This window comes from Chiroxiphia lanceolata, chromosome 1, assembly GCF_009829145.1.
Source record: "Chiroxiphia lanceolata isolate bChiLan1 chromosome 1, bChiLan1.pri, whole genome shotgun sequence".
In the NCBI taxonomy this organism is placed as follows: Eukaryota; Metazoa; Chordata; class Aves; order Passeriformes; family Pipridae; genus Chiroxiphia; species Chiroxiphia lanceolata.
In genome coordinates this window covers 67,842,003-67,856,934 of record NC_045637.1, presented here as the reverse complement: position 1 = coordinate 67,856,934, position 14,932 = coordinate 67,842,003, and the positions used below count along the sequence as shown (strand labels likewise).

Genomic DNA, 14,932 nt, shown 5'->3' with positions numbered 1-14,932 from the left:
TATCTAAAAATTATATAAATTAAATAAATTATATAAAAACAACCTTGCCTTGTTTAGCATAATTCTCACTAGATTTACTCTACAGACAATGAAAGCTGATGCCACTCCAGATCAATTCTAGCAATTAAAAGCAAGTTACCCTTAATTTGAAGCCTGTGTGCAAACAGTCAAAAATAAACTGAAAGTACTTGTAACAAATGGGAAACAAACCTGATTAAATCTGAGGAAGAAAACTAAGAAAACCACTTTGGCTTATGCTCCAACCATACACAAAGACAAAAGAAACCAGCAAAAAACTGTCTGCTGTCCTGGATAGACTGAGGTTTGACTTCTTTACACTTAGGAGAGAGGTGCAGAAGCATCACTGACAGACAGTGTCACAACCACCTGCCCTGTATGGCTGCTTCTCAAGTCTGTGCCAGAAAAAAGGTCCTCAAACTTCCTGAAACAGCAAGTGCTACTGGAAGACTAAAAACTGTAGGTGCTCTGGGAATTCTTAAGTGTTTTGGAGTCTCCTAACAAGTGTTCATAGACTGCAATACAGCCTTGATCAGCCACATCTGGAAGTCTTCCACATTCATCAGGTGTTCTGCATTGCTACAGAGTCAGCCACATTGCCTTTGTCCAGTTACTGAACGGGCATTCATAACACTGTAACTATTAGAAACTAAAGCATGGACTCCTACAGGATATTGTACAACTCTTGGGACCCTCCATCTATGACTGGTATTTGTTGCTCTGGGCTACAATTCACAGACACACATCCTGCAACAACCCCAGTCTCAAAGTTCTCATCATCCAGAGAATAAGGAAGATTCAGGGAGAGGAAACTGAGTCACAAATGAATTTCACAATTTATTCATGGGAAAAGAGTATGATTCTACCAGAAGCAGAAAAGGAAACACTTGATATTATCAAAATTTTTACCAGTTTCCCTTCTTCCCAACATCCAGTGTATTGAACAGTAAGGCTTGTCCCTGTTTTGTTCTAATGAACACTTGTTATTAGACTACTGAGAAGTACACAAGGAAAAAGACTCCCAGACATCACACTATGATGTTAATTGACTGGTTTGAACTGCTCATTTTTCCACATCCCTCATATCTTAAGAAGTCACAGCAGTAATATTAAAACCAAGCAGTTGAAAAAACCTGATGTGAATGACAATGAGCCTTTAAAAGAAAATTCAGACACATACAGCAGCAGCAATCATGAAGCACCAAGTCCCTACAAGGCCCTGACTTGCTGGAACATCCAGGAATCTCATTCTTGATGTGTAGAGGAAACAAAGGCACCCATGCTATTCTTCGTTGTCCAGCTTGCTTCACCCCCGACCCACTGCACTATTGAAATCCTTTGTCGTGAGTCATATCTGATCCTAACTCTCCCAGAAAAACCTGGTCACAAGGCTACCTTCCACAGAGGTGAGGATCTTGGTGTCCAGATCAGTGCGTCCTGACACACTGCTGCTGGTTGTTAGGCTCAGTCTGGGAAACACAGTTCTTGCCATGTTTTTTTCCTTCTGTTTGTATACTTGCAATTGCTTTCATGAAAGCCTATTTCAGCTTCTACACACTCATCTCCTTCATTGTCTTCTCACTTCTTGCAACAAATGGGTCAAAACCTAATTTAGTAATTGGTCAATATTAAGAAATTCAGATGAAAACAGCACTTGTCAGGACAATTCACTGCAGGTTGGTCCTGGCTCTCATCTCTCCAGAGAACCCTGGTCCCCACCATAGCCACGGGCACTTGCAGGAAGCACAGGCTGTCCTCACACAACAGTCTTGCTATACACACATGTAAATCTGGTGCTTCCTAACGTGCCTGATACACTGGGTGCATACACACATCCTCAGAATAGTTGTAGAGCGCAGTTGGGAAAGGCTGTTCCGTATGACATTGTTTAAACCAAGGGGCCTTTGTGACACTAGAGATCAGACATAAAGGACTTAAACAACTTAGAGGATCACCGAAAGAGACATGTGTGAGAAAAGTGGCATTTTAATTCTTTTGCTTCCATGCATTCCCAAGGATTACAGAAGCTTATTTGCACACACTAAAAAAAAAAAAAATAAAAAAAAATTGAAGATTTATCTTAAAACTTCTTTCCCTGAATTACTCTGTAATTGTTCTTGTGAACAGGAACAGAATCATGAGGGAAACAAGCAAATTCCAAGCGAATCGACATGGACAATCCTTCTGTTACGAATTCCTGTAAAACAGGAGGGGGCTGGGAGGGTATCCGTGTTTTCCTATCACATGATGGAACACTAGAACAAAGAATGCAACTGTAGAAATGGAGATATCTATATCTTGAGAGAATCCTAAAATATGGAGCTCACCAGGATCTGTTAACCACAGAAACCCTTTTTCTTAAAATGTTTTGGAGTAAGAGAGAAAGATAGGACACTCCTGGACAGAAAATGAATAAGAATTAGCTACCAGCAGCCAAAAATAAATGTCAAGTACCCAAACCAACCATAGAGTATGTCGCACATAACCAGATTCTGCAAAGATCAATAAAATACTTCCTCATGGCAACTAAACTTCAATAGTATGGTCTCATAAGACAGTATTATTGCTATTCTGAACCTCAACTAAAGCTTTCAAGGCTTCCTGTTTTGCTAGAACATACACATTGTAGTAAAATTAACTAAAAGCCCAATAAGCTTCGTATTTTCTCTAAACCACTGCAGAGACCTCCTGCATCAGAGTGACACTCTTAAATCAGCCCGAGCACTACATCTCTGTTGAAGTTCTGTAACCATTAGCTGAACTAGAAATTATTTTCTTGCATTACAGTATTTCTACTTCTGGAGTTAATAGCAAATAATTCAAAATACAATAGAACACTAAGCTTTGCTTTAGAATAAGCTACAAATGATTATCTACATCCTTCTATTCATGGATGTCTTCAAAGACCTCAAGATACAAACTAATGCAGAGTTCACTGAATAGACTTTACAGTATTTTCTGCATTACTGCTGACATCTTGCTTTTCACAGCTTTATGGGGGTTTTTTGTATTAAAAATTAGCTGTTCAAACAAAGGTTTTTTTCTCTTTCAAAGTAGATAAGCTCTAATCATGACTTTCTTTTCTAAATCACAGCTATCAACACTGCTTGTCCCGAATCTTTGGCAAAGTTACAGAACTGCAGGAAACACAGTGCACTCAAAAGCTGCTGGTCTTGTAGCACACAGAAGCAATCTCCACTATTCAAAGACTATTCTGTGCACCCTTATTTATAAGGCTTAAAGATGTTTAGCACTTAACAATACATACTAAAGACAAAGGCTTAGTGACTCAAAGAGTTTACACAACTTTAATCTCCCAGTCCTGCAATTGCCACTGTGTGGTTGAGCTGGCACTAAGCAGAAGGCCATGCAGGCTATGTATTAATTGCTATGCAAATGAAAAGAGCCGGTCACGAGTCCAAAATAGACCAAGGAAGTCTGTTAATGCTTGGAACCTTTTTGCACAGGGTGCTGGGTAAGATAAAAGTTTGTGCCTTGAAACTGTCTAAGCTCTACTCTCTGCCCAGCTTGAGCTAGTATAGACAAAGCCCCACCCCTCCCTCCAAAAAAAGGCAAGGAAGAACTTTTGGCCTTGCACTTCAGAGAAGGTAAATAACTCTGCCTGAACACTCCTCTTAATACAGGAAACCATAACTCTACCACCAAAATCCTGCAACCAGCAGTGGCTTTTTGAGGCCCTCTCAGCAGGTGCTCATACCACTTATCCCATTTGGAACTGTAGATGCCATCATTTACTTCCCTCCCTAATCATGGCTAGGCTTTGCGAACGAAGATTTGGGAAGGGCTCTATCCACGTTTGTTACAAGCACGCTGTGGCTAAAAAGGGCAACACGAGACAGGTATGTCTGGTTGCAAAAGGCACAGCAGAAAGACTCCTTAGGTGGTATATTCTGCAAGACACAATTCTTTCTGCGTTGTCTTTTCTCCTCAAGAGTGATCCTGCGTGAGTTCTCAAAAGCATCAGCAGCGTTATAGATGGTGTGTCTCCAGACCTCCCGACTTGAGGCCAGAGTAGACCAGTTATGGTGATCAATATGGCCAAGGCTGAGATGTTGTTTCAGGGAGTCCTTGTATCTTCTTTTTGGGGCTTCTCTCTTGCAGCAGCCAGTGGCAAGTTCACCATAAAGCAAGATCTTAGGGAGGCGGTGGTCCTTCATCCTTGAGACGTGTCCTGCCCATCGCAGCTGTGTTCTAAGTAACATGGCCTCAATACTTGTGACTGCTACTTGTTCTAGAACAGATGTATTGGTCACATAATCTGACCAGTGGATGTTTAGGATTGTACGGAGACAGCGTTGATGGAAGCGTTCTAAGAGTCGCAGGTGGTGGCGGTAGATGACCCATGATTCAGATCCGTATAGGAGAGTAGACAGCACAATGGCTTTGTAAACACTGATCTTGGTACTTTTCTTCAAGTGTTTATTTTGCCAAACTCTTTTATAAAGTTTTCCAAAGGCACTATATGCCTTTGCTAACCTGTTGTCTATCTCTCCATCAATCTTACCATCTGAGGAGATGAGGCTACCTAGGTAACTAAACTGCTGGACTGATTTGAGCTCTGATCCGCCAATGGTGATATGGGGATGATGGAAGACTTCCTGAGGTGCAGGTTGATAGAGAGCTTCTGTCTTCTTTAAGCTGACTTCCAGCCCAAAAAGCTCAGCAGTCTCTGCAAAGCAGGATGTTAAACGCTGCAGAGCTGATTCTGTGTGTGTGACAAGGGCAGCGTCATCAGCATAAAGCAGCTCCCGGACAAGATGGTTTAAGGTCTTGGTGTGGGCCTTCAGTCGCCTTAGGTTGAAAAGGCTTCCATCAGTACGGTATCGAATGTAGATACCGTCCTGATCATCGAGGTCTGCTGTGGTCCTTTGGAGCATCATGCTGAAAAAGACTGTGAATAGGGTTGGTGTGAGAATGCAGCCTTGTTTCACACCATTGGTTATTAGAAAGGGCTCAGAAAGTGCATTGCCATATCTGATTTGGCCATGCTGATCCTCATGGAGTGAGATGATCATTTTAAGGAACTTGGGGGGACATCCTAAACATTCCAAAATCTGCCATAGACCTTTTCTGCTCACAGTATCGAAAGTCTTGGTGAGGTCAGCAAAGGTTACATACAGACCTTTGTTCTGTTCCCTACATTTCTCTTGCAGTTCTCTGAGAACAAACACCATGTCTGTGGTACTCCTGTTGGCTCTGAAACCACATTGGCTTTCAGGTAGAATTCCTTCTGCTATAGCAGGTTTTAATCTGTTCAAAAGTATTCTTGCCAGGATTTTGCCAGCAATGGAGAGCAGAGTGATACCATGGTAATTTGAACAGTCTGATTTAACTCCTTTCTTCCTATATAGGGTGATGATGACTGGGTCATCGAAGCCAAAAGCACAAAGAAAGAATCCGGCTCTTGAGACAGAAACAGGAGGCAGCTGCTCGCAAGAAGTACAAGCTGCTGCAGGACAGCAGTATCAGTGATAGTGACCTGACATGTGACTCGAGCACAAGTTCATCAGATGATGATGAAGTTTCAAGGAGCAGCAAGACAATCACTGCAGAGATACCAGATGGACCTCCAGTTGTAGCTCACTATGATATATCAGATACAAACTCAGACCCAAAAGTGGTAAATGTGGACCATCTGTTGGCAGCTGCAGTAGTTCAAGAGCACAATAATTCTTTAGGAAATCAAGACTCAGGATCTACCTGGAGAACCAAAAGACTGCTAGATGAACTGAGTGCTGATACAGGTTTGTTTAAATTCTCTTCCTCTGACATGTGTTCCAACATCTCAGTTGGTGTCTCTCCCTTTCTTGCTTTCAGTATTTTTTTAGTTTATACAGTTTTAAAAGGCAGCACGGGGCTGGGCCCTGGCAGAGGAAAGGAGAGGGGAGTTCCGCCGGCGGGGACTGCGCCCTTGTGGGAGAGGAGAGGGGGAGCTTTGGAGCACACAGAGGTTTACCAGTCCGGTTTGGGGGAGGGGAAGGGTGTTGGGCAAGCCATGGGGGTCCTCGGACTGGCGGGAGGGCAGGCAGGACAGCCCTGTATGAAGTGTCGCAGGTGAGCAGTGCATGGGAAGATATGTGGTAACATGGTGGGGAGAGGATAATGTCAGGGCAGATAGTGGGTTCTTCTGGGAGGCTGGGGTCTCAGCCGGGCTGGGGCCTTAAGAGGTACCTGAGCCCCGGGTGGGTACGGGGGCTGGAATGGTTTGTGTTTGGCTCACCTGCGGCTACTGCCCAGGTTCGGTATGTTCTGGATATATCTGTTGCATCCTGAAAGCGTGGTCAGGACAAAGGGTTGTTCCTGGGTATTTCCCTGGGATTGAATATAGATGGGTGGCAGAAAAGTAGGGAGTGAAAGGCTTGCCCTAACTGTTTTAATGGGAAAGAAGCCTGTGTGCCCCTATGCGGTTGCGAGCTATGCTGGCGACGGTACATGCCTTCGGTAGGGTCGCCCATGCCAGACAGGTCAAAACCGTAGGGTCAGATTCAATATATCCTTGGGCACGATGAGCTCACTAGCCTTCTGGCAGTCATCCTAGGAGAAGGACAACTCTAATTCCAAATCCGGGCAGATGAAGCTCGCTTCCCTCCCTAATAGGGAAGAAAGAAAGAGCATACAAGCAAAGCTAAAACATTTGCACATATAGGCATATTTTGCCCTGAACACCAGGGATACAGCTCTCTACAGAAATCATAGCTGCTCATATGTCTGTTTCATCTTTCTTACCATTAAAAAGAGCCCTTCAGTTCTGCAAATATACAAGAAAATGAGTGTTCTCTGCTTCCTCAGTCAGGTTTTTGGCTTCTGATCTGCCTTCTCTCTTGCTAAGAAAGGATATTTCACTCTCCCTATCTGCTTCTCTTCTTTCAAAACATTACAGAACTCCTTGCCAGGCAGCTATTCCTAGCTATCAAGTTCCCAGTTAGATGATTTGACAATCAGTAATGATATAATGCGTTTTTCCTCTTTTGAGCAGGCTCTGCTTTATTAACTGTGTCCTTATAACTAGGTCCATCATAAAAGAACACACAATCTATGTAATATAAATTTTATCAGGAACACACACACTAAACTTCCTAAAAATCCCCAACTCATTGAGGACATACTTAATTCAAAGCATCAGTTTCCAGTGATAAATACGTAGCCCTAAATTAACTGAGACATCAGGATAATGTTTAAATAGATTAATACCACTTCTCCCCAAAACCACAGATTCCCTTTTTCCAGTATCAAGTAATTATAATACCTGGACAGGTTTCCTGTTTGTTGTTTAAAGTCATTGGTAAAACACATATGATCATGCAGCTGCTAAAACACTGATCCATCCCAATCACATTTGACCTGAGCCTGTTCGAGAATACAGACAGCTGAGAACTCTGGGATGATAAAGTTAGAATCTACATTTCCCAAGATGTCACTATTGTGGCTACATTTTCCCATTATTTTTTTCTAATATCACAGAGTACATGTCTTCTGTTACTTCATGGAAAAAACATTTACATACTGGCCAGAGAGCACTAAAAACACTTATTTTCCACTTATATTCTCTATCCACAATGCAGGTTGTTGTCAAACTGCCTGGTCACATAAAGTGAACAGAAAACCGAAAGGATAAAATACACAGCAGTATAGTGCAACCACAAGGCTGTAGTCTTTTAACACTGTCTTACTAATATATCTATGTACCTGCATCTGTAAATATTGGGGGGGGTTATTTATTTATTTTATCTGTAGATGTTGAAGGCCATTAGGTAATGAAGAGAGAGAAAAGTTTTCACTATTGCAAATGAACGTAAACACACAAAGCAACATAATCTGTGCATGGAAAGCAAGGATAGTAATTACAAGAAACCCTTGCTTGCAAGAGATTCAACCCATCCTGAATACCATGAGCCAACTAAACAAAGTAGATTTTTCTTTATCCAAATGTATCACTTTTTTATTTAAGTGCAATCAAGTAAGTCACATGCACATAATATAAAATGACAAAAGACTCCTTTAGAGGATGCGGCTTTATGTGCAAGAATCAAACATAGTATCACTTGTTTCAGCAGTATGTCCTCTAATGCCTACATCTCTCCATGGAACTGCACCAGTAATATTTTTATAACAGGCAACACAAATTACTGCAAAACGTAAAAGTTGATTGAAGTTATACTTACTGTAACTTGGGAAGCATCCATGAATTGCAGACCAAAGTAATCAGTTTCCACAAGGTCCAAATGATACACAATCTGGTCAAACAACTCCTGTCCCTTTGCATTTTTCTGTAACAGAAAAGAAAGTGGGTTTTTTTAGGGGTCAATGTGGATTTGGGTGTGTTTCTTTTTAAGTTCGAATGGGTGAGAGAAGATACACAATGGAAAACAATACCTAAATAGCAATTCTATTTATCCTGGAGAATTGTATTGACATTTCTTTTTATTTCCCACAGGAAAGATAGAGCGTCATGCTGTTCCTGTCTGCAGCTATTCCAACAGCATCAGATTTCCCTCTCAAAGAAAACTTTCAAAGTTCACTGTAACTAAAAGTGTGTGAGAGAAAAGAAAGGCTTATGTTCTGTAAGTGTCCTAAGTCACAGAGCCAACATTTTAGACCCCAGGAAGACAGATTCTCCAGGAAAAGCTTGCTTGGCATACTGTCTGAAATCTGCTGGCTGTTATCACGTATCAACTGCAGTCATGAAGTGCCGTACCACCACTGAAGCTGCAAAATAAATTCTGGACAGCGAGAATACTTGAAGAGCACAGTGAAGAAAATTAATGGGATATGATAAGAATCTTCCATGTATGTTGCTAATTGCAATCACATTTACAGCCTTTAAACAAAGAAACAAAACAGGGTCAAAAAAGCTGTAATTCTTACTTGCCATGCCATCTGAAACTCACAGGCATTGAAATAAAACTAATCCCAACTATCAGCAATAGGTACTAGTACAAAAGTTAGCTGATCTTAAAGCTAGGCTGCACTGGCCTGTGTACTTGTTCTAAGGTCAAGGCAAAAATTTAGATACCCAGTTCTTCAACACTAGAAAAGCAAAGCTTGGAGGTAGCTTTGTTTTCTAGTTTTTGCTTTATAGTGCTTCCTTTGGTGGAGCTACCACCAAAGCTTGGTGGGTAGGAGGAAGGAGCAATAAGAAACAACTTTTTCATGTAAATCCCATTGTGTTACTTGAGGAAGGAAGTATTCAAGTTCTTGAGCAAAAACACCCCTTGGCTAAAAACATAAGAGACGACCATAAATCTGAGTACAAGACTGAAGCTACAGTTTTATACAAGGATCTATTTTTGTGACTGCTGCCCCTCATACACCTTTAAGGATTTCTTTTTTCAATTTTTATTTTTTAAAGCTCTAACATACTAGGCATTTCCACATCATCCCAAAATGTAGCAAAATTCACAAATTTAAGTGTTCGGTTCCTTTTGTTTGGTCTTAGGTACAAAAGCAGCATCAAATATAACATCCAGAACTCCTGTTCAGGATTCTAAGCTGTCTAAAATCTGTCCACCAATAGACAAGATGAAGTGTTACATCTCTATTTTTTCCAAGAAGGTCATGCAAGCTTAAGTGTAGATAGTAAATTTTATTCAAGTTGAACTTTGGGGGTTTGGTGTGGTTTTGGTTTTTTTTACTAACAAAGCAGAAGCATAGAAATTCAATCTTATCAAATTTCAGGAGCAGCATTAGGAGCTCCATTAAAATAAGCTGCATAAAAACTTAAACATTAAACTATCATTGTAAGATACAGTTTCATTATTCTGGAGGGGTAGGAGGTGGATAGTAGACACTCTTAACCAAAGTTCAACATTCTATTGAAAGCAGATGAGAATACATGGTTTCTTAAAACAGTACATTGCTAAGAAACCATTGTCTTTACTTATGCAACAGTTACTATAAACTGAACAAAAGTATCCAGAACATATTTTCCCATATGGAGTAATATCAGCACTTGTTAACAGAAGTCAAACCAAAGTAGAACAAATTTTAAACAGATTCTGCTTAAATGAGGGAGGAGAAAACCCAGCAAAGCAATAAAAGGAGAAACAGCAGAACGCGAAGAATTCACAAATCTAGAGAAAAGAGATTTGATGCCCTACAATTACTGTACTCATGGGTGTTTGCTTTATGGCATTAACTACCAGAACATGTTTATCTTCAACAGTCACACACCCAATAGAAACCAGAGAGAGCATACTCCACCTTCTGTATCCAAACAGTAGTTAATGTTTAACATGTTTTACACGGAGAATAGCTCTGCATTGCACGGCTAGACCATAAAATGCAGTATTACATATAATCTCCAATAAGCTATGTAACATTTAACTTGTCATTAAATGAGCTTTCCCACTTAGATGATAGAGTGGTTGCAGTCAACAAATAGCTGACAAAAAACTTTGAGATGGTACACTACGGGGCAGATAAATGCGACTAATTCATTTCCTCTACTAAAAGTAAAGGATGACCTGTTCTCCTTCATTCTGCCTCTTCACTGACTGACAATCTAGGGAGTCGGATTGTGGACTGATAAATTCACACCTATGCACTGAATGAAATGGGTGGTACAGGCAAAATAGGAGTCTTTTTCCTCAGGAATTAATATCCATGGTAGTCATCTCTAATGCAAAAAATGTCCATATGACAAGAAACTTCAAATGTTCACTGTCTTTTTCTTCTCTCTTCCTTCTAGACAAAGCAGAAGCTAAAAAAATACTTGCTCTTTCAAAACCTGGTACCCCATAAAGACTGAAAATTATTTCATACAATAAATTTTTTATTAATCTAATCATCTGGAATTTAATGCCTTTCTCTACAGACCTTCGACTTGTGCATATTTTCTGAAGATACATCTAAAAAAACCCAACCATAAACGACAAATATTTTGCAGTTCTACCTTGCTAGACAGATGGTTCAGAACTGTCAGATGCGAAAGACCTGCAAAAGTTACATCTCAAAAAATGAAGTATATGGCAACAAACAATATACATATACTATTACATAATTACTTTGTTATGAAAGTTACTATAATTGGAAACAGTGATGTAATAAAAGTTGCAAAACCTTGTTTGATTTTTGTGGGGGATTTTTTTTTTGTTTGTTTGTCCTTGCTTTGTTTTTGTTTTGGTGGTGGGGTTTTTTTTGTTTAAAAAACCCAACCAAACAAAAACCAACCAACAGTTAAAACAGTTTCTGGGGGAGTGTTCCTTGGAGAACTTGTGTGAACATCATGAAACCTCACAGGGAAGCACTAGGGGGCTGGGCATGAAAAGTTCCACCTCACAAACAAAACAACAGCTGCAACTTAAGGTAAAACTGAACGAGCATGAGGCAGACACTTGAAGAAAGACAGAAAGATTGAATTAAACTTGCAGGTTGAGGAGCTCCGTGATAATGAGCAACCACTGAAAGAAAAAAAAAAAAAGGTGTTTCATATCAGTCACCTGTGTCTTGTCTGACAATCATGCCAGATTTTCCACTCTGTATGATGGAAGCCCTTCTCAAATAAACCCCCTTCATATCTTCTTTGGGATCATGAGTCATAGCATCAGAGAAAATTCTTATATTAAATAAGGACTCAGTGCAAATCCTACAAGGACTCCAATGGGCATAAGTATAAAACACCTTGTGCAGCCACAGTGACAGCTGCATGGTCCACACTTCAAGTAGGCTATCTTTCTAGCTGCCAGAGACTTCCAGTCTCAGGGAATCCATGGAAATTATTGTCAGCTAAAACATGACAAAACAAAGAATAACTTCTCTAATTAGAAACTCTTCCAGACTGAACACATGAATAGGCAAGAGATTTTAACATGCTTTTGGTGGATGTGAAGGAAAGGGAAAATTGATCAGTCAGGGAAAATTTTACACCAAGTGGCTCTATCTGAACAAGCTGATTAGTGTTGATTTTAGCTATTCCAGGGCTAACCAAAAATAAGGAAAAAAAAACACTGCCAAGAAAACATTGAAAGCCAATTAACTTTCCAATCAAAGCCAATGTGTACCAAAGTGAATAGTGAGTAGCAGCAATGAGTATGTAGGGAAGATTTAGTTTCTTTTTTGAAAGAAAGCACTGAATTACATATTCTGAAATACGTGAAATATTTTTGCAGAGTGGGCTGCTATGCTTTCATGGTCACAGACCCAAGGTTTTAGCTTCTAATAAGTTCTTAAAGGAGCATTTGTAGCCACCAAGTCTCAGCTCCACAGGCCTCATACTGCCCTGCTCTGATGGCACCCAGCATGCCCTCTCTTTGGCATCTCCTGAAACAGAATAGCTCAATATGTTGTGCTCGGTCCTCTTACACCTGAACTATTATTAATTCAGTTTTCAAACCTAAGGCTGTATCTGTTGGCCATACTGCTTAGCAGTGGGAATTTTCTTTGCCTTTTAACAGCCACTGGCAGTGCTGTCTCCCAGCGTTTCAGACAGGCTATACATGCATAAAGCCATCTGTGCTTCTAATTGGCCTTGACTCCTGGTGCTCAGTTATCATCTGTCCTTTAACTTGCTTTCTTCTAGATAGTCAAGCCCTCAGATTCTCAAACACATTCAGCTGTATTGAAAGCAAGTAGCAGTTCTACAATTCTAAGTACAAAAATGCAACTCTTCCACATTCTTACAAATCTATTCATTAGGTCTCTAGGAAAATGGAAAGGAGAGACACAACCCTCTGCATCCCCTAAGCTTGGTCACTGCAGGGTATATAACTACAGTGAAGTTATCCTTTGGATCATGACTCTTGTAGGCACATCAGAGTGAGCTCTTAACTAAAGAGCTGCATATTACAACACAACTGCCATGGTATCTAACAGCTTCAGCCAAGCAAGCACTTGAGGCCATGGCTGGGCTGGCAAAACCTGCACTGAAAACGATGTTATCCATCCCATCAGTGCTGCCATAGGTAGTACTGTCAAAGATGGCAACATGTTTTTAAATTCCAGTTTCCATGCTGCCATCCAAAGATGACACCCTGGCAGAGGGCATGCTGCAAACTAGCCATGAAAGGCTAGTACCCCTTGGTACCTGTCTCAGCTTCCTCCTGGGGACCTAATGAGCAGATTCATAAGAATGTAGAGAGAGTTGCATTTTTTGTGCTTGAAGTTATGTAAATAATGCTTACTTTTTGTAAACACAGTGCTAATTGAAGAAAAGTAAGTTATTTCTTAACACATCATACTTCCATGAGGCTGTCTAACTTGCTCAAGCTACATGAAGATATCAAGTTATTTTCTTACCAGCCAACCATTGACTCAAGTTTTCATTTCTGGCTACAAGCTCCCTTGAAAACGTGACACTGTTCAAATAACCATTAAGCCTCTCACCCTGCCATGGCAATACACCAGTACTGCTTCAGTGCTGCATGTGTCCAGAAGAGAACACAAGTGATGACGCATGTGAGCTTTTAGCTGAAGGAGAACAAAATTCATTTTAGCCCCTTTGAGAAATTAGCTGAAAACAAGAGCCAAAATCACCTCAACTTCCCCCTGCGCAAAAAACTCCAAACAACAAAAAAATGCCAAATGCATACACAGACCACTAAACCCTCAGCCCTTCATAAGAAGATAAAAACATTCCCTGAATGATATTTACTTATTATAACCTTGAAAGAACAAATATGTTGCTCCCAGTTATTTCTCTCAAGGCCCCAAACTAAAACTGGTATTTCCTGAGCAAAAATAGCTTATAAGCAAAGTTAAATAACCCCTCAAAAAATGAAAAAACACCAAAGCAAAAAAAAAAAAATAATTAAAAAAATCCAAAACCAATAAATTCAACCAACAGATCAAGCTGATTCCTTCAAATTAGTCTCAAAACCTATGATAAAACTAAAAGTCTCAAAAACCAGGGCTCTCACAAGTCACATCCTATCAAGGGGATAACCGGGAGCTTCAAATAAGGAAGCAGTACACTACCACTTAAAAACATTCTCTATGTGGGCAGATTGGCACATAACAGTGCAAGCGAGCTGGGTTTCTGTGACCAAGATGCCAATGAGAATTTGTAGACAGACATTAAGAAAAAAAAATCCCCAAACAGTGGGTATAGTAAACCTCACTATTGCTGCACATCAGCATTTCTCAACAGCAGTTAGACTTTCATTTCGCCACCAGCTACTGGCAAGAAGAATCAGTGTTCACTGGAGGAGAAGCCAGAACAAGAATAACTAAATAGATCACCATGTTTTATGTGTACCAGGCAAGTCACTACATAAACCCAAATGGCAACGGACTTCCAGTCAGATCACAATACGTTTACCATGCTAGCCTGACATTGGCCAAGTCCATTGCACCACCTTATGCTTTCTACCTTTTATATAAGGGCAGTCATGCATCAATAAAAATAAAAAATAAAATTAACACCCCCCACACTAACAACAAAAACTCACAGTAAAAACAAATAAAAGAAAACAAAACTAAGAAACCCAAACCACAAAGAATTAAGGGTGGAGAAGAATCATACGCTATTTTCAAGCCCTGCAGTAGGAATGAAGAAAAGATTTTTAATTATTCAAAAATAGAAACTCATTGTGATGAATCAAAGATTGGAATGGTAGAACAGCATTATAGAGAACATACAGAAAATAGAGCAGAGAAGCAATTACTTTACATGCAGAACAATCAGTAAATAGTTCAAACCCATGCCAAATAAGCCATTGGAAAGATGTCCTATGTAACACAAACATAAAACAGATCCAGGAAAGTCAGGTGAGATTTGAAGGGTAAATATAAGGTTTTCTTTGCCAGTTCACACATCCCTCCTTCCTCACTTCATTCCCCACCTCTCAATCACATTCTGTCTCTTCCTCAAGTGACAAATACAATAACAATTGAACCAAATTTATAATAAGATCTGAACAACGCTAACTTTTTCTGATAGCTGGTTTTTCACAGTTGT

General features: G+C 40.1%; 1 protein-coding gene across 6 annotated transcripts in view; it reads right to left on the bottom strand.

Annotated features, from left to right (window-relative positions):
- EPB41L4B (erythrocyte membrane protein band 4.1 like 4B) overlaps positions 1-14,932 on the bottom strand; it is a 170,586-nt gene that overhangs the window by 111,250 nt on the left and 44,404 nt on the right. For all 6 annotated transcript variants that reach the window (XM_032674513.1, XM_032674489.1, XM_032674485.1 and 3 more), the window contains exon 2: positions 8,202-8,306. In XM_032674513.1, the coding sequence (XP_032530404.1) occupies positions 8,202-8,306 (105 nt within the window). The remainder of the gene's footprint in view (positions 1-8,201; positions 8,307-14,932) is intronic.